Source organism: Theropithecus gelada, chromosome 11 (genome assembly GCF_003255815.1).
Source record: "Theropithecus gelada isolate Dixy chromosome 11, Tgel_1.0, whole genome shotgun sequence".
Lineage (NCBI taxonomy): Eukaryota > Metazoa > Chordata > Mammalia > Primates > Cercopithecidae > Theropithecus > Theropithecus gelada.
Genome location: NC_037679.1, coordinates 63,436,665 through 63,456,180, shown reverse-complemented (window position 1 = coordinate 63,456,180; position 19,516 = coordinate 63,436,665). Strand labels below are relative to the sequence as shown.

General features: G+C 38.8%; 1 protein-coding gene across 6 annotated transcripts in view; it reads right to left on the bottom strand.

The window, feature by feature from the left end:
- TXNRD1 (thioredoxin reductase 1) overlaps nucleotides 1-19,516 on the bottom strand; it is a 138,532-nt gene that overhangs the window by 13,123 nt on the left and 105,893 nt on the right. For all 6 annotated transcript variants that reach the window (XM_025402671.1, XM_025402673.1, XM_025402677.1 and 3 more), the window contains 8 exons: nucleotides 17,514-17,656; nucleotides 16,994-17,109; nucleotides 14,976-15,201; nucleotides 12,257-12,349; nucleotides 11,269-11,345; nucleotides 10,052-10,208; nucleotides 6,134-6,241; nucleotides 3,179-3,274 (listed from right to left, as the gene is read on the bottom strand). In XM_025402671.1, the coding sequence (XP_025258456.1) occupies nucleotides 3,179-3,274; nucleotides 6,134-6,241; nucleotides 10,052-10,208; nucleotides 11,269-11,345; nucleotides 12,257-12,349; nucleotides 14,976-15,201; nucleotides 16,994-17,109; nucleotides 17,514-17,656 (1,016 nt within the window). The remainder of the gene's footprint in view (nucleotides 1-3,178; nucleotides 3,275-6,133; nucleotides 6,242-10,051; nucleotides 10,209-11,268; nucleotides 11,346-12,256; nucleotides 12,350-14,975; nucleotides 15,202-16,993; nucleotides 17,110-17,513; nucleotides 17,657-19,516) is intronic.

The window sequence follows — 19,516 nt, the reverse complement described above, 5'->3', positions numbered from 1 at the left end:
TAATAATGTGGAAAGGGTCTCAAAAATAATGAGATTATTAAAAAGTTGCAGAGCTCTACATAATGAGGATGCCACCTGCAATTAAACCACGAACACTGTATGTTTGTTTATGCATTCATAAATAGGTGGCAAACATAAGAACATAAGCATGAGACCCTACAACTTCAAAAGTTTTACCTTTTGAAGTGAAGGAAGACAGAAGACTGCACAGGAATAAGATAATAGTTAATAGCATGGTATATACATTGTGTGAGAATAAATGTACAGATCTGCCCTTACCTAGGTAAACAATTTGAGCACAATTATTTAACTTCCAAACGCTTCAGTTTCCTCATCTATAAAAATGGGAAAACAACAGCACATATACCTCACAGGATTATGTAAGGATTAAATAAATTAATACCTGTAGAGCTCTATAGTGCCTGGTATATAGTAAGTGCTCAATAAATACAAGCTGTTATAAACTGCGTATATGATGGTTTATCTCTTGTAAGAAAAAAGCCCTGAAACAAATGCAGCAAAAATGTTAATGTTTCTTGACTTTGGATGGTGAGTACCTTCTTCATCTTTATTATAAACGTTTTATGTAAAAAAAAAAAAAAAATAGCAGAGAACAAAAGCCAGCAGTTAATAAACATTTGTACGATTTAGAGTCAAGGACATTTAGACGCTGAAGTCAAGTGACTGACTCAAAATGAATAAAGCACGGCCCAGGGATAGTCAAGTTCTACAAGCTTTCCCCTCAGATTGGTCATGACAAAAGAGCAGTAAGAAATATTCATCTTCTCTATTACTATCTTTATCTATGAAAATAACCTAAAACACTGTCACCCTCCTTATGACCTCAATTACTGACAGGTTTATTGGTAGGAAAATTATTTTCCACGTTATTCTAGCAATGCCATTTGAACAATGTAACATTGGAAAAAGAGCAAAATGCATATGATTAAAATGGATTTACTTGGTAGGAAGGAGACCTTCAAGGTTTCACTGACTGCTATGAGCAACTGAAGTCTCTCTCAGTGAGACAGGGGCAGTTAATATACTGCAGATGAGAACGGCTGACATTTTCTCCTTTTGTCTGCAGTAAAAGTGATATCTAATGTATACTCATATAAACTTTTAAGAAAATTTGCCTGAAAAGGAAAAGAAAACTGCCAGGCACGGTGGCTCACGCCTGTCATGCCAGCACTTTGGGAGGCCGAGGCAAGAGGATCACAAGGTCAGGATATCAAGACCACCTTGGCCAACATGGTGAAACTCTGTCTCTACCGAAAAACAAAAATACAAAAATTAGCTGGGTGTGGTGATGCATGCCTGTAATCCCAGCTACTCAGGAGGCTGAGGCAGGAGAATCGCTTCACCCAGGGAGTCAGAGGTTGCAATGAGCCAAGATCGCACCACAGCACTCAAGCCTGGCAACATAATGAGACTCCATCTCAAATAAAAAAACAAAGAGAAGAAAAAGAAAACTATATATACAATTGTTTTTTATGTTAGCTATGTAGCTCTTTATGGGTTATCCTAGTATATTCATTTGAATCTTTTTTGCAGAGGATTCAGGAATTTTTCTAAAACCCTTGGTTCTACCAAAAACCAACCTGTAACTGTCCTACTGCCTAAAGCAGTAGTTTCCAAATAGGATACATGGCTTAATTATATTCAAATTTCAAGATTAAAACAATATCAGAGTTTACTAGGCTTTTAACGTATAGGTTCTTTAACATCATTTATACTTTCACTGAGGTCATTTCTTTAAAAAGTGTCAGCTAAGTTAAAAAGATCAGTTTTCTTAAGAGTCAATACACTACTTAAAGAGAATGTGTGTATATGCATACCTATGTCCCAGGTTACAATGTGTGGCAGCAGTCAAAAAACTTTAAAAATAGGAATTATCCAATCCCTCATTTCATACATATGGAAAAAAACCCTGTGAGGTATAGAGTTTGCTCACAGGCTTTCACAGGTGTCTGCTAAAAAAGTACTGTAATAGGCCGGGCACAGTGGCTCATGCCTATAATCCCAGCACTTTGAGACCAAGGCAGGCAGATCACCTGAGGTCAGGAGACTGAGACCAGCCTGGCCAACATGGTGAAACCCCATCTCTACTAAAAATACAAAATAACTGGGCGTGGTGGTGGGTGCCTGTAATCCCAGCTACTTGTGAGGCTGAGGCAGGAGAATCGCTTGAACCTGGGAGGCAGAGGTTGCAGCGAACCGAAATCCCACCACTGCAGTCCAGCCCAGGCAACAGAGTGAGACTCCGTCTCAAAAAAAAAATAAAAGAAGTACTGTAATGTATTGCATATTGTACTCTTACACATATTCACCCTGACAATTGGGGGTTTATGGTATGAATAAAGTGTATCTGTGGGAAGAACTACTAAGAAGCACTTAAAATACCTTAGATTTACATGTAAGAACACCAGACTATGTGTTACATGTAGCAGCAGGCAATCAAATCTTAGAACTCAATTAAGGGCTCTTTCTCAGTAGTGCCAGCTGCTGAGGATCAAATGTGCGTTGCTCCTGTTCTTTTTTGTTATTAATTATATTTAGATAGTCTATGACTTTATTGTTCCTCTTCTATAAACACAAACACAGACAGTTCTCAAGTTGTGCCTTTGGTTCCTTCACTCAGTAAGTTTTGGCTGCCTGTTGACTAAGTGCAGGGCTCTGTGCCAGTGAAGATGATGAGGGAGCAGGCAGTACAGCCAAGGTCCTTGCCGGCTGCTGATACCTATTACCTGAGACAACTGGCAGGCGAAATACTGAAGGAATGCCATCTGCACCATGTGACCAACTAAGCTATATATTAAAAACTAAAGCCAGGTGCGGTGGCTCACACGTGTAATTCCAGCACTTTGGAAGGCCGAGGCAGGTGGATTACAAGGTCAAGTGTTCAAGACCAGCCTGGCCAACATGGTGAAACCCTGTCTCTACTAAAAAAATACAAAAATTAGCCGGTGTGGTGGTGTGAGTCTGTAATCCCAGTTAGTCGGGAGGCTGAGGCAGGGGAATCGCTTGAACCTGAGAGGCAGAGGTTGCAGTGAGCCAAGACAGCGCCATTGCACTCCAGACTGGGTGACAGAGCAAGACTCCATCTTAAAAAAAAAAAAAAAAAAAAAAAAAGAAAAACTAAATAAAATAATTGGAAAGGATTGAGAATTGCACTTACATTGTCTTTAGTATTACAGATTATTTTTGCATAACATTTGTTGTTATCTCTTGATGGAATCGTCCATTCCAATGGCCAAAAGTAACTATGGTAAACCTAAAAAGATACAAAAGCAAAATTTAGACCCATTATTTTAAACAGTAAGTCTCTCAAACATACATGGTGCAAGACAGTGGAGGCTCTTTAGTAAGTAGACTTTCATTAATAAAATTCATGGAATAGGAATCTGGTCAAAAGGTAAATGACTTTAAACTCCTTGCTGTCAAGCACTTTTGCTATAAGCTCAGCCTTTAATTATGTATCTCAACCTCAAAAGAGTACACCCTAACTAATAACAAAAAAGAATGAGAGAATGACAGAAATAAGCCATTTAATTACCTGCTGTCTTACACTGAAAACACACACATATACAGACCTCAATACTATCTTGTTACCCAATGTGAATGACAACTTGGGGGAAAAACAAGTAAGGTGCCAGGATCAATTATGGTAATTATCTAGTTCTCTTGCTAAATGCTTCCAAAAGGCATTTCCTCCTTTGGCATTATTCACTCAAAGCAGTGAAGGAAGGAGACAGGGAAGGAATGAAGGAAGGAGGAAGAGGGGGAGGAAAGAAGGTTGGAAGGACAGCATCCTTACTGATGTAATTCCTCGTTGACTAAATGGATTTTTTTTCTCCTCCAGCTGCTAGCCTCAGTTCAAAACATGATTCGCTACCTTTTATGACCGAATTGACTACGAAGACATAAGAAGTGTTCTTCCATGTTGTGATAAATTATATAATTTTAAAAATAAACATGGGTTACAAAATTTAATGTACAGTATCACAGTATCACAATTATGTAGGAAAAAATTAAAGGAATCATCCCCCAATTGCTAACAATTGCTGTGTTACAGATATAAGTCCATGAGTAATTGTTTCCTCTTTCCCTTACATTTTTCAAAGTTTCTTCAACTCAAACACATTATACTTCTATAACAAAAAAGCAAATTAAAAAACTTAAATATTGTCTATCAAGAAATATGAAATATATATGAAAAATTTCCAATTTTAATTATATATGTATGTCATGTATATACACACTCATATAGGAAATCTATCTTCAAAAAATAATCTGAGAAACAATGAATTATCAAGATGTTTGTGATTCTATTTATAATAATGAAAAACTGTAAATAACCTAATCAAAGAATGGCTTAACAAATTATAGCACCCCTTAAAAGAAGAATTCCCCTTTTTTTAAAAAATGGAGATTTTAGAGAATTAAAGATAGGAAATGTTCATGACATAACATTACCATTAAACTTGGACCTAAAACTGTAACTTCATCAAACTTTGAAAAAAATTAAGACATACATACCCACACAAAAATCACATATACATACATAAAATATTAAAAACGCATCAAAATATTAAGAGAAAAAGAAACTGGAAGGAAATACACAAATATATTAATAGCAGTTATCTCTTCATGAATTAAAATTTCCTTTTTGATATTTTCCTAATTTCAAAACTTTCTCTTTTTTTTTTTTTTTTTGAGACGGAGTTTTGTTCTTGTTGCCCAGGCTGGAGTGCAATGGCCCAATCTTGACTCACCACAACCTCCGCCTCTCGGGTTCAAGCGATTCTCCTGCCTCAGCTTCCCAAGTAGCTGGGATTACAGGCATGCAACACCACACCTGGCTAATTTTGTATTTTTAGTAGAGATGGGGTTTCTCCATGTTGGTCAGGCTGGTCTCAAAATCCCGGCCTCAGGTGATCCACCCACCTCGGCCTCCCAAAGTGCTGGGATTACAGGCGTGAGCCACCACGCCCAGCCAGATACACTTTTTTTTTTTTTTTTTTTGAGACAGAGTCTTTCTCACTCTATCGCCCAGGCTGGAGTGCAGTGACGCGATCTCGGCTCACTGCAAACTCCACCTCCTGGGTTCGTGCTATTCTCCAGACTCAGCCTCCCGAGTAGCTGGGACTACAGGTGCGCGCCACCAGGCCCGGCTAATTTCTTTTTGTATTTTTAGTAGAGACAGGGTTTCACCTTGTTGGCCAGGATGGTCTGAATCTCCTGACCTTGTGATCTGCCTGCCTTGGCCTCCCAAAGTGCTAGGATTACAGGCGTGAGCCACCGCGCCTGGCCTCAGATATACTATTCTTATAATCAGAAAAAAATGTTAATATTGTGTTACTAATAGACCAACATATTACATGCTACTACCAATGCATGTAATAAAGATTATTAAGAGATTTAAAATAGGCTTTTATATAAAAAAAATTGACTTATTCACAAACCTGGTCTTTCAGAAGGTTTTATTGGAAATTGTCCCCAAAATGATTTAAAATAGCAGTTCTTCTGGGTGGCATTATTTGTGTATATAGAAATAGTGTATTTCACGTGCATTTTCCTTGACTCCATGATAAAACGTGAGCAGAAAAGTTAGTACAAATTAGAGGGTAATGCTAGAAACAAATAGTACTAATGGTCAGAGCAGTGGAAATGTTAGTTTTTATTTTTTCTTTTCATTTTCCTATAATTAATCATGAGAAATCAATAAATGTGATTTTAAAAATTAAAAGGAAATATGATTGGGCCAACTGACAGAATTAGAAAATGAAAGTTAAATCAGATAAAAATTATTACACCAATACTAAATTTCCTAAAAGTAACACTATGGTTACATAAGAAAATGCCCTTATTCACAGAAATACACAATAAAGTATTTAGGGGTAAAGGAGCATTCAGCTTACTCTCAAATGATTCACAGAAACACACACACACACAGAATGAGAAACTACTAAAAGTGTATAAAATAAATTGGCACAATGTTAGTAATATATGAATCTGGATAATGGGTATATGAAAATTCTTTGTACTATTTTTCAACTCTTCTGTATATGTTAAAATTCTGAAGAAAAAAAAGTAGTGATATAACATAGGAGAAAAGAGGAAAACAACTCACCTCAATATTTTCTTCCCCAAACTTCTCCACAGCTTTCTCCTCAGAAAGGCCACAAGCACCATATTCCAAAGGAGTAAATACAGTGGTTGGAACATTTTCATAGTCACACTGTTTAAAAATGGAGGTAAGGAGTTATAATAGGCAAAGTTCTAACTTAAAAAAAGAAAGGTACCCTTCAAAAAAGTTCAAAATTGACAAAGGAAATAAAAGTAATAAATTGCTACCAAAAGTATGTGGTCTCAATCCCAGATATTCTTCTACATTGAGAACCATTAACTTATTTGAAAAGTTTAGTAGAAGTGTGAAGTCTAGTAAGACTATGAGAAAAAGATTCATGTAGCTTCTCTATCCATCAAATAACTGATGTTATCAACAATGATACACTTTCTTTCCCCTTAACAAAGCAGGCAAAAATAATACTGGTGTACCCAAATCTGATAGTCTTGTATTATCAGTGATAAAAAATTAAAAGACTTCTTTAAAACATCAATTAGGTAATACATATTAACAGCCATAAAACATTTTATCCTTTTGGCCCAATAATCCCACCTATAGAAATCTATAGTAAGATTATAGATATAATTTAACATATAGATGACATATTACTATATTTTACTATAATATACAATACTAACATAGTAATAGTCTGATATACAGAAAAGGCTACATGTATTAATTGAACATTGCTATAGTACTCAATAGTGGGAATGTTGGAGTAGCTTAAAAATCCCAATTAGGGCCGGCCATGGTGGCTCACGCCTGCAATCCCAGCACTTTGGGAAGCTGAGGCGGGTGGATCACCTGAGATCAGGAGTTCGAGACCAGCCTGGCCAACATGGTGAAATGCCATCTCTACTAAAAATAACAAAAATTAGCTGGGCATGGTGGCAGGCGCCTGTAATCCCAGCTACTTGGGAGGCTGAGGCAGGAGAATCGCTTGAACCTGGGAGGTGGAGGTTGCAGTGAGCCGAGATTGCACCATTGCACTTCAGCCTGGGGGACAAGAGCGAGACTTCATCTCAAAAAAAAAAAAAAAAAAAAAAAAAAAAAAAAAAAAATTCCAATTAGAAAGTGATTCTATAGTTCATACTCTTAATGTAAAACTGCACTATGCAACCATTAAAATGGTAAAGAAGACCATGGGGGAAAAAAGGTTAACTCTTAGGACTATTTTCAAAGCATACTGTACGATGTTAATAGGTACAGAGGACAACAGGATTCCATAGTCAAATGAACTTGTAAAGAGCTGGATTAAGCAAATAAATGAGTTCCTCTATCAGGTTTCTCAGAACCTTTAATATGCTGCTGTGAATTGTGAAAAAATATATTACGTAAATGCCAAGGGTTTATAATGCCATCTGGTAAAAGCCTAGCAGTTATACACAGAGGTGATCCAAAGTAACATTCTGCATTTAAAGTAAGAGAAGTGCAATTCTCACTCTCTAAAACAGGGAGATAAAATCTTTAAAACATGCTCGCCTCTAGAAACAATAAATATAATCAATTTTCTCTAAAAAAAAAATACATAGACCCTTGGAATTCTAATTTAAAAGTAAAGGCAGACAATCACTTACACCACAATGGTATATCAGGGAACAGATTCACCCTCCTGCTTTAAACAACTAGAAAACCAGACAAGGATGGAGCAACACTTTTTAAGACATTGACCAAGAGGCAGTGCAAGCCTGTGATCCCGGCGGGAAGGGAAACAAATGAGATGAGTCCTGTGACTGCTCCAGCTTACTGCTCAGAGGCAGTTTCTAAGCCTCAGTGCAGGGAGGGAGAGCTCAAACAGAGCCCAGGGTCTTTCCTGTAAGCCAAGGTGGTTTCAAGTTGCAAGCCACAAAACCAAAGTGGATGGAATTGCATGTGTAAAGAGAGTTCCTGAGGTCTACAGAGGTCTTCTTAGATTATGGCTGAGACATACAATAGTATGTCCAAGGAAACAAAAGACCCATGAATTTTTTTCTGTTTTTTTGGAGACAAGGTCTTACTCTGATGCCCAGGTTGGACTGCAGTGGCATGATCACAGCTCACTGCAGCCTTGACCTCCCAAGTTCAGTTTATTCTTCCACCTCAGCCCTCTGAGTAGCTGAGACTAGAGGCACACGCCACCTCACCCATCTCATTTTTTGTATATTTTGTAGAGATAGGGTTTCGCCATGTTGCCCAGACTGGTTTCGAATTCCTGGGCAAGTGATCCTCCTGCCTCAGCCTCCCAGTGTGCTGGGTTACAGGTGTGAGCCACTGTGCCCAGCCATATCTTACTTTAAAGCACAACTCCATTCAATGATTTAGCTTTTTTTTTTTTTTTTAAGGAAACCACTGAGACATGAATTTAAGAATAAATTAAATGCATCCAATCTCAAGCTATATTGAGATACCCGATACGCAATAAGTGCAACAATGCACACAAGATGTAATTCAAAGAGGCAGTCTTGTTAAATTTATTCTAAATAGTAATATGAACCAACTGCTATTCCCTAAATAATCAATCTGGCATTCAATATCTTAACCCTCAATCCATTAATTCAAAATATGAGATTTTATTACATTACATCCCAAGTAACCCCAGGTCACAAATTTTGCTAGCATCACTCTTTGAGGTTCCCATTACTGTAACCAACTGAAACCATGATAAGGAAAATGGGTAACGCCAACATTATTTACAACTAATGTTTCTGGAATCCTTTTTAAAAAACAGCTGTCTTTATTCTTTTCTGGCCATCTAGTCCTATGAAACATACTGAAGAGTTTTAACATCCTATACTGGCTTTTAAAAAATCACTTTAAAATTTAATATAACATTTAACGTATTCAACATTCTAAGAGATTATTTTCTAAGGACTGGGTAATAAGGCCTGAAGAGTGGTTTAAACTACTTTGCATACCGACATCATTACCTAAATCCTCAAGTCCTTTTATAGCCTAGATAAGTGCCATAAAAAGACTCAGAACATTTTATTTATATTGGTAATGACGACATAGATATAAAATGAAACTATTTAGAGTATATGGATATAAAGTACACTATTCAACAATAGTGCTGAAACCTATTAATCAAGTTCTTTTTATTCATAGTGTGAGTCCAAGATGTCAATTTTCTTTTTTTTTTTTTTTTTTTTTTGAGACAGAGTCTCACTCTGTCACCCAGGCTGGAGTCCAGTGGCCGGATCTCAGCTCACTGTAAGCTCCGCCTCCCGGGTTTACACCATTCTCCTGCCTCAGCCTCCCGAGTAGCTGGGACTACAGGCGCCCACCACCTCGCCCAGCTAGTTTTTTGTATTTTTTAGTAGAGACGGGGTTTCACCGGGTTAGCCAGGATGGTCTCGATCTCCTGACCTCGTGATCTGCCCGTCTCAGCCTCCCAAAGTGCTGGGATTACAGGCTTGAGCCACCGCGCCCGGCTCTTTTTTTTTTTTTTTTAGACAGAGTTTTGCTCTGTAGCCACGGCAGGAGTACAGTGGCGTGATCTTGGCTCGCTGCAACCTCCGCCTCCCAGTTCCCGGTTCAAGCAATTCTCCTGCCTCAGCCTCCAGAGTCGCTGGGATTACAGGCATACGCCACCGTGCACGGCTAATTTTTGTATTTTTAGTAGAGATGGGGTTTCGCCATGTTGGCCAGGCTGGTCTTGAACTCCTGACCTGGTGATCGGCCTGCCTCGGCCTCCCAAAGTCCTGTAATCACAGGCCTGAGCCACTGTGCCCAGTCAAGTGTCAATTTTCATAATAAAGTCACAATGTACAGCAGCCTTAATAATTTCTTGTCTGAAATACAGCTAATAAAGGACATCTAGGATGCCATCACCAAAATAACTAAATTATTCAAGATCTGCAAAACTTTCCAACTGCCCCCTAAATAAGGAACTGGGAGTATTCCTGACAACAGTATCTAATGAGTAACAAGCACAACACTCACCTTGACAGTGGAACCTGCATAGAGCCTCTGAGCCAGCAATCTTCCTGCCTGGATTGCAACCGGGGTGAGCTCCACCTTATCCTCCAATATATCGCCAATGGCATAGATGTAAGGCACATTGGTCTGTTCTTCATCTGTGACAGGTATTTTTCCAGTCCTGCAATTTTACACAGTTAAAAATAATCATTAATTACCATTATTAATTAAGGATAACAAAATCCTCTGTTTTCCCAGGGAAGCCCAAAATTGTGACTCTAGCTGAGGGCAATGTTCTAATGTATTAAAAATATAACAAAACAGCTCAAAGGAACAAAATAGCTTTTCATGACAATTCTGGTCACTATTCTGAAAATCAAAGAAATAAGAAAACTAAGAAATTTTAGAATGGAAGAACTCCAACACAATGGTTAAGAGTGAGGATTCTAAATTATAACTCCCCCCAAAATGGAAAAAGAAAACAAATAGGAAATACTAATGTGAATGGCACTGGAAGAAAAGTTTTCTAGTTGAGCTCTTCAACTATGGTAAAAATTAGATTTAAAAAATCTAAAATTCAGCCAGGCACAGTGGCTCACACCTGTAATCCCAATACTTTGGGAGGCTGATGTGGGTAGATCACCTGAGGCCAAAAGATGGAGACCAGCCTGGCCAGCATGATTATAGGTGTGATGGCAGGCACCTGTAATCTAGCTACCAGGGAGGCTGAGGCACAAGAATTGCTTGAACCCAGGAAGCGGAGGTGGCAGTGACAGGAGATTACACTACTGCACTCCAGCCTGGGTGACAGAGCAAGTCTCTGTCTCAAAAAAACAAACATACAAACAAAAAACTAAAATTCTATAATTGACCAACGCTGTAAATAACTGAAATAGTATTAAATATGACATAACAGACCAGGCACAGTGGCTCACACTTGTAATCCCAGCATTTTGGGAGGCCAAGGCAGGTGGATCACCTGAGGTCAGGAGTTCAAGATCAGCCTGACCAAAAGGGCGAAACCCCGTCTCTATTAAAAATACAAAAATTAGCCGGGCATGGTGGTGCATGCCTGTAATCCCAGCTACATGGGAGGCTGAGGCAGGAGAATGGCTCGATCTCAGTGGGCAGAGGTTGCAGTGAGCCGAGATCACACCATTATACTACAGCCTGGGAGACAAGAGAGAAACTCTGTCTCAAATAAAATAAATAAATATGACATAATAAAGGTTTTTTCTTACTTTTCATTTATCTTCACCCCTACAGTTTCTAAGCCAATTTTTCTTGTGCAAGCATCTCTTCCTATTGCCAGCAACACCTGAAAAATTATTAATATATTAGTGACTAGTAACAAAAAGGCTTTGCATTTATTAATCTTATTTTTCTCTGCTTACTAAGCTAATCTGATTTCATTTTTCAAACTCGGAAATAAATATTTCACTAAGAAAATAATGCAAGAGTTTAAATAAATTAAAATCTTCAGAAAAAATCCTTTGAACATATATGATATATTAGAAATTATTTTCTATTTCTTATTAGGAAAAAGAGAATTCATAATTAATAAACCTATCCAAGTTTAAAGACAACGACATCATAGTCTGTAACTAAATTATTTTTTAAGTGGTTGTCTGGAGAGATGAAAGGAAATAACACAGGACAGAAATTCTGGCTCATTTAAAAATTCTGTTGCCTTTGTATAGCCATTTGACTAGTAATATTTTAAGTTACAGTGGAAAAAATCTGAAGCCATACCTTTACCAAAACAATTTTCTTTTTTTTTTTTTTTTGAGACGGAGTCTCGCTCTGTCGCCCAGGCTGGAGTGCAGTGGCACAATCTTGGCTCACTGCAATCTGCGCCTCCTGGGTTCAAGCGATTCTTCTGCCTCAGTCTCCCGAGTAGCCAGGACTACAGGCGCACGCCACCACGTCCGGCTAATTTTTGTATTTTCAGCAGAGACAGGGTTTCACCATGTTGGCCAGGATGGTCTCAATCTCTTGACCTTGTGATCCACCCGCCTTGGCCTCCCAAAGTGCTGGGATTACAGGCGTGAGCCAAGACGCCCAGCCACCAAAACAAATTTTAATATTATAAGTTACTGAGATGTCTTAGAATGGGCATAGAACCAGTACGTTTGGAAATCACTAGGAGCCATTTTAAGTTCCTATAAGATACCCAATAAGCACGTTATTTGCTTTCTGATAAAGTATTAACCTGGGCCCATTCCTTACCGTATTATACTCTCCTTCAATGATTTCCTCACTGTTGGTGGACTGAGCTACTACTCTGAGTCGGCCTGGTGTCCCCGCTTCAATTTGTTCAATCTGTAAGAGTGATGAAGTTTTACTGTGAAATAAAGACATTTATCAAGTTGGATTATCTACCTTCCCCTTCCATCTGGTTAACCCAAAGTTAAAATATAAAATCTTGCTTGATAGGTCTTTTATGTCCCATCTCCCTCACTTAACATTAGGATGATAAATGATTATCTCCTTTTTCACTGCTCAATGTTGTCTGCTAGAAGGGCTTTCTTTTAAAGAGTTCTCAAACAATAAAATTCAGAGAAAAACGGGGAAAAAAAGCAAGCTACACAAAGCACACTACCATCCCTAAAAATCAAACCAATGACTTACTGCTTTTCCCTGGTTTCTATCTTGTGATTCACCCAGAACCATTAATCCCATGGAGGGCAACTTTGCCCAAATTCAGAGATTCTCTTTTGACTACAGATGCTCAGCTTTCATTGACAACAAAGGATAGATTAAATTAGAGTAGGTCAATAGTGATATGGGTAACAGCTAGAACGTCTTAAAAATTGGAGTGGGCAAGGAGATGTGGGTGTTTATCAGAACCAGGGGTTGTTTTCAGTTGTTAAGGATGTAGAAAGAAATGAGCGAGCCCTGATACTTGAGTGATGGCAGATGAGAATAAACATATCAACCCACTACACATAGATGTCAACGACAACCTACAGACTAGGTTTAATGACTTAGAAACCCACCTGGAAAACTATCCAGGGTTATTTTATTTGACATCAATAAGTAATAAAAATTTCCTTCCTGAATTCCCTTTCCTTCTTATATAGTTAAACAAGCCTCTCTGAACATACTGGAAAAGTCTTTCTTGTTTAACTTTAATTAAAATGTTCTAATCCTTGGAAAAGAGCTTAACTGGTCCACTGCTTAAGATTAGTTTGGAAACATTAAGGGCCTCATCCCACCTCCACCCTTATTCACTTTTGTACTTCAATCAGGCCTTTTTTGTATCTAGAACAATATTTCTTCCCACAGAGCCTTTCTACACATACTACATTCTCTGTAAAAAATGTACCCTCTCCCCACTCTCCACAGAAGGTTCCTTCCATTCGGTCACTTTATAATACAGCAAGAGTTTAATACCCAGCTGTGGGAATCAGATACTCTGGTAACCCTATTTTACTAGGAATAGTCCACCAGGTTTTCAAAAGGGTCCACAATTCCCCATATATTAAAAAATATATATGTAGGAAGATGTTACTTTCTATCAGTACAGCATATACATACAACTATTGTTTACTGTTGTTATGAATCATAGCTCTACTGCAAATATAGCATATATACCTCTACTGCTAGGCCAGGTGCGGTGGCTCAAGCCCGTAATCCCAGCACTTTCAGACGCTGCTCTGGGAGGACCACTTGAGGTCAGGAGTTGAAGATCAGCCTGGCCAACATGGTGAAAGCCTTCTCTACTAAAAATACAAAAATTAGCCAGGTGTGGTGGCATGCACCTGTGGCCCCAGTTACTCAGGAGGCTGAGGCAACAGAATCGCTTGAACCTGGGAGGCAGAGGTTGCAGTCAGCTGAGATTGGGCTATTGCACTCCAGCCTGGGTGACAGAGCCAAACTCCGTCTCAAAAAAAAAAAAAAAAAAAGTAAAAATAAAAAACAGCTACAGTAATCAAGCACTGACAGCTTCCAGGAAATTTGTGCCTTAATCTTCACAACAATATTATGAGATAGATTCACTTTAGACTTACTCTCTACCAGGTACTTTTCTAATTACTTTATAAGTGTTGGCTAATGCAATTCTCACAAGAATTGTTAGATGCTGTTATCAACCTCATTTTACAGAAGAAACAGGTTCAGAGAGGTAACTCTTCCAAAGTCATAGAGCAAGAAACTGGCAGAATAGTATGTGAATTCAGGTCATTCCAATCCCAAAGTTCATATTCTTATGTATCAGCATTAGGAGATCCATAGTCACATACACAACTCAAGTCAACCCACTGAGAGATGAAAAGAAATGACAACTACAATTCCTTAAGTTTAACAAAATAGTCCCACCATTTTCCCTGCACTAGAGAAAATTATCTATTAGTCTGAGACGTACACTAAGTGTTCAATTTTGTCACTCTTATGTATCAAAACATTTCTGATAATGTTAACAAATCCCAGGTGTGACTTGGCATAGTATTAGGTCTTTTCAAAAGATTAAAAGAGCGAAAAAGGTTAGCACACATAAATAAATGAGATAAGCGGGATGCCAGAAGTATGTAGTGTTTATGTTGAGACTGTACCATATACCAAGGGGGAAATGTCCTACGGGGAGCCAGGGAGTGCAGGTAGGGCCTAGTCTTGAACTCTTATTTAAATCTCAGGTGTATATGAAGAAACAAAGTATTAACAGACCAAAGATGACAAAGGAATGCATAAAGGAAAGCACTGAACAGAAGAAAACCAAAAGTGAGAAAGTTGACAAACGAAGAGATTATTAATCTATAAATAAGAACAAAGCTATATAGGTCTTTAGATGGTAGGGAGGTACGAGTTTATATACCAGCATACAGCAGTAGGGAAATCAGCATTCCTGATGGTTTATAATGCTGAAAGGATGCTTCCACCACCAACTCAACTCTCTTTTTGCCTTTTACCTGAATGTAGAATCAACAAACCTACAGGCAAACCCACTTACTTTAATTGGTACAAACTGTCTTATAAACTTGATGCCATGTTCTTCCATGTGTTCACCAATTTTGTTGGCCATGTCCTGGTCAAATCCTCTAAGAAGAATGGACCTAACCATAACAGTGACATCTAAACCAATACCAGCAAGAAATCCAGCACACTCTAAAGCGACATAGGATGCTCCAACGACCAGGGTCTTACCCGGGCAGTAAGGCAAGGAGAAAAGATCATCACTGGAAAAAAAAAAAAAAGAAAGAAGAAAAAAAAAGTTCCTATATGAGTAATTACTAAATCCAAGTACACATTTTTACTTTGATAAGAACATACTTTCAAGATGATAAACATTCTACTAGCTACACACATAATACATTAGAAGTTTTTATAATTCTTAAATACCCTTTCTTGCCACTCAGTTGCTTTGGGAGTAGCTCAAGCTACCCACAGCTAAACACAGCAAACTGTGTGACTTCTGATATTAGTCAGTTAGTCCAATTCATCTTCACACTAAATGATTTTGAACTGTTTAGAATAAATCATAGATTTGCAAACCCTAACCTCCATCCTCATGCCACCACTCAGCTCTCTCTGAGGTGGAAAAACCTGTGTTACTTGTCCTCAGCTGTAACACCAATTATTATCAAGAATGTGGACAAGAATGGGGGGGCAAAAACCTTCAATATCTTATAATATAAAAGTCAACTATAAAAAGTAGAACCTGACAAAAGTCTTCTAGTTGAGCTAGGGACACAGAGATCATAAAAGCATTGTTAGAGAATGAGTTTTTAAAAAATATCAGAAGGGGGCCTGCTATTGTTTGAATGTTTATGTACCCCCAAAATGCATAGATTAACATCCTAAACCCCAAGGCAATGATATCAGGGGTGGGGCTTTTGGGAAGTGATTAGGCCATGAGGGCAGACCACTCATGAATGGGGCTAATGTCCTCATAAAAAAGGCCCCTGAGACCTCTTCCACCATGTGAGAAAGGATAAAAGCATATACCAAAAAGAGCCTTAAGGAGAAGAGTAATTTATAACACAATCAGAAACTCCCGAGCAAAAGGGATCCAAACACATTTACCAACACTCTGTCTTAATGACTTCATAATTGAAAGCTCCTGAACAATGTCAGCAGTGTTACCATTTGACAGGCAAAAATAAACCACACAACAAAACATCTCCTTGCTTGACTCATTTCAGGAGGTCCTTCTACACTGACACCGTAACCGTTCAACAGCAATGAGTAGGGTCTACAGTCTGATAAATCTAAATGACCTCCCAGCCTCTATTTCTTTTAGCAGCCACTCTGCAAGTGTTAAAGGGTAATATATGATCCTCATTTTACAAAATCTAAATGTATATATGTATCATACCTATTTTACAAAATGTGAATATTCATTGATTACATACTTACATACACATGCATAAATTTCAAATACAAATGTAAATATAAATCTATACTAGTATGTTAGTGATACTAATTCTGTGTAGCAAGATGACCAATGTTTGAAGTTTTCAATATTTAAAATGTTCTCCTTTAGGCCGGGCGCGGTGGCTCAAGCCTGTAATCCCAGCACTTTGGAAGGCCGAGACAGGCGGATCACGAGGTCAGGAGATCGAGACCATCCTGGTCAACACGGTGAAACCCCGTCTCTACTAAAAAATACAAAAAAACCTAGCCAGGCGAGGTGGCAGGCGCCTGTAGTCCCAGCTACTCAGGAGGCTGAGGCAGGAGAATGGTGTAAACCCGGCAGGCGGAGCTTGCAGTGAGCTGAGATCCGGCCATTGCACTCCAGCCTGGGTGACAGAGCGAGACTCCGCCTCAAAAAAAAAAAAAAAAAAAAAGCTCTCCTTTAAAATCATTTTTCCTTTTTCTCTTTCTCCTAAACCCCTGCCCCCAGAGAGGGCACAATGTGGCAAAGAAATCTGTCTGAAGTCCAAAAAATTGACGAAGTGGGTTTGAAGAAAAATGTGAAAGCAAAATCCACAATAGGTTTTTCTTTTCCACCCTGCTTTTTTTCTTTACCTGCTAATGCAGTATTCTTTGTCACCAGGGATGCCCAAGTAACGTGGTCTTTCACCAGTGGCAATGAGAAATCTCTCTGCTGAATAAATTTTTTCTTTGCCTTTATTATTTGTTGCCTACAAAGGAACCAATATGAAAACCTTATTAAGTAATCATTCCTCAGAATTGTAAACTTCATAGTTAACAAAGGCCATTCACTACATTGTCTCATTTCATCCTCATAATGAGGACAATAATATAGTAAAAAGGATAAATTAAGACTGAGTAGTTAACAGACTTGCTCAAAGTCACAATGCTAGTAAGTGCCAGAGCAAAACCTCAAATCCAGGTGGTCTGGTTCAGTACGCTTACATTTTACCATACCTCCACACAAGGCCCCATAGGATGATATGACAGCAAAATCACCAAACTGGATAGTCTGGGTCACAGTGGCTATTACTTTTATTATAATACTTTAACATTTTCCAACCAAAGCTTTAAAAAAAAAAAAAAAAAACTAGTCAGGATGTCACATAATTACCTTAATCCTGTGAGGACCAATAAACTGCCCGTAAGCATTCTCATAGACAACTTTTTTCTCCCGCAGAGCTACTCGGTAGCCCCAATTCAAAGAGCCAATGTGATTCTGTACAGCTTCTATCATTCTGTCCCAATCATGCTTAACTGTATAAGAAAATAAGACAAAATCTTGTTTGGTTTTTCAACTCCTGGCAAAGATCATTTCTCAATAATCACTCAAGTGAAATACAAGGAGCAGAGCTCTAAAAGGCAATCTAAAAGGGCAAATTCTCCATTTTGAGCACATATGCCACTTTTTCATCTTTGAATATTCTTTCTCTTTTATAAGACTAATACAATTAAATAATACAAGACAGATCTCCTGATAATTTTAAACTAAAATAACAATACACAAACTCTTCCTTTCTTTATCTAGAAATGAACTTGAATTTTACTGATTTCTGGGATATATTAAGACTTAGGATTCTCTATTTGTAAGAAAATCCAAGAGATTCTGATGTAGCCAAGTATGGAGTTACTACACTAGTAACAATGTTTATGCCAGGGGCTGGCAAACTGAAACCATGGGCCAATCCAGCCCATCACCTTTTTGTAAATAAAGTTTTATTAAAGTACAGCCATGCTTATTTATTTCAATATTTTCTAGTGCTACTTTCACACTACATGGGCAGAGTTAAGTAGCTACTAGAGACCCTATGCCCCAAGAATCCTAAAATATTTACCATCTAGCCTTTTATGGAAAAAATTCACTGACTGTTCATTTAGACAGAATTTTAAGAGTCCATCACATTTCCCTCCAAACTCCCATATCTCATCAAAGAGAAAACTTTTTTATTCTTTTTGATTCTGTCATAATTAAATTAATCCTCAGGGCACTAAAGTAATATTAAATTTCAAAGGATAAAAATCAACCCTTGGGTATTCAATAATCTCTCTTTTTTATTCCCCCCCCCAGACAGAGTCTTGCCCTGTTGCCCAGACTGGAATGCAATGGCTCAATCTGGGCTCACTGTAACCTCTGACCCCCCAACCCCAGGGTTCAAGCTATTCTCATGCCTCAGCCTCCCAAGTAGCTGGGACTACAAGTGTGGGCCACCACGCCCAGCTAATTTTTTGTAATTTTAGTAGAGACGCAGTTTTGCCATGTTGGCCTGGCTGGTCTCAAACTCCTGACCTCAAGTGCTCTGCCCACTTCAGCCTCCCAAAGTGCTGGGATTACAGGCACGAGTCATTGCACCCAGCCTCAATAATCTCTTCTTTAGAGACAGGGTCTCACTCTGTTGCCCAGGCTGGAGTGCAGTGGTACAATCAATAACAGCTCACTGCAGCCTCAAACTCCGGGGCTCAAATTATCCCCCTGCTTCAGCCTCCTAAGAAGCTGGGACTATAGGAGAGGGCTTCCATGCCCAACTAATTTTTTTTTTTTTTTTTTTTAGAGACAGGGTCTTGCTTTGTTGCCCAAGGTAGTCTTGAACTTCTGGTCTCAAACTGATCCTTCCCCTTGGCCTCCCAAACTGTCGGGATTACAGGCATGAGCCACCTGGCCCAATAATCAATATCTTATAAATGACTAGGGAAATAAATAAGATACAGGTAAATATACTCTGGTGGTAGGCAAAAGACAGGTCCTACCTAGGGCAGCTGTGGTTTGGAAGAAGAGAATCAACATATACTGAAAGCTTCTCTCATTGAAATGAGGAATGTGGCCGGGCGCGGTGGCTCAAGCCTGTAATCCCAGCACTTTGGGAGGCCGAGACGGGCGGATCACGAGGTCAGGAGATCGAGACCATCCTGGCCGACACGGTGAAACCCCGTCTCTACTAAAAAATACAGAAAACTAGCCGGGCGAGGTGGCGGGCGCCTGTAGTCCCAGCTACTCGGGAGGCTGAGGCAGGAGAATGGCGCGAACCCGGGAGGCGGAGCTTGCAGTGAGCTGAGATCCGGCCACTGCACTCCAGCCTGGGCGGCAGAGCGAGACTCCGTCTCAAAAAAAAAAAAAAAAAA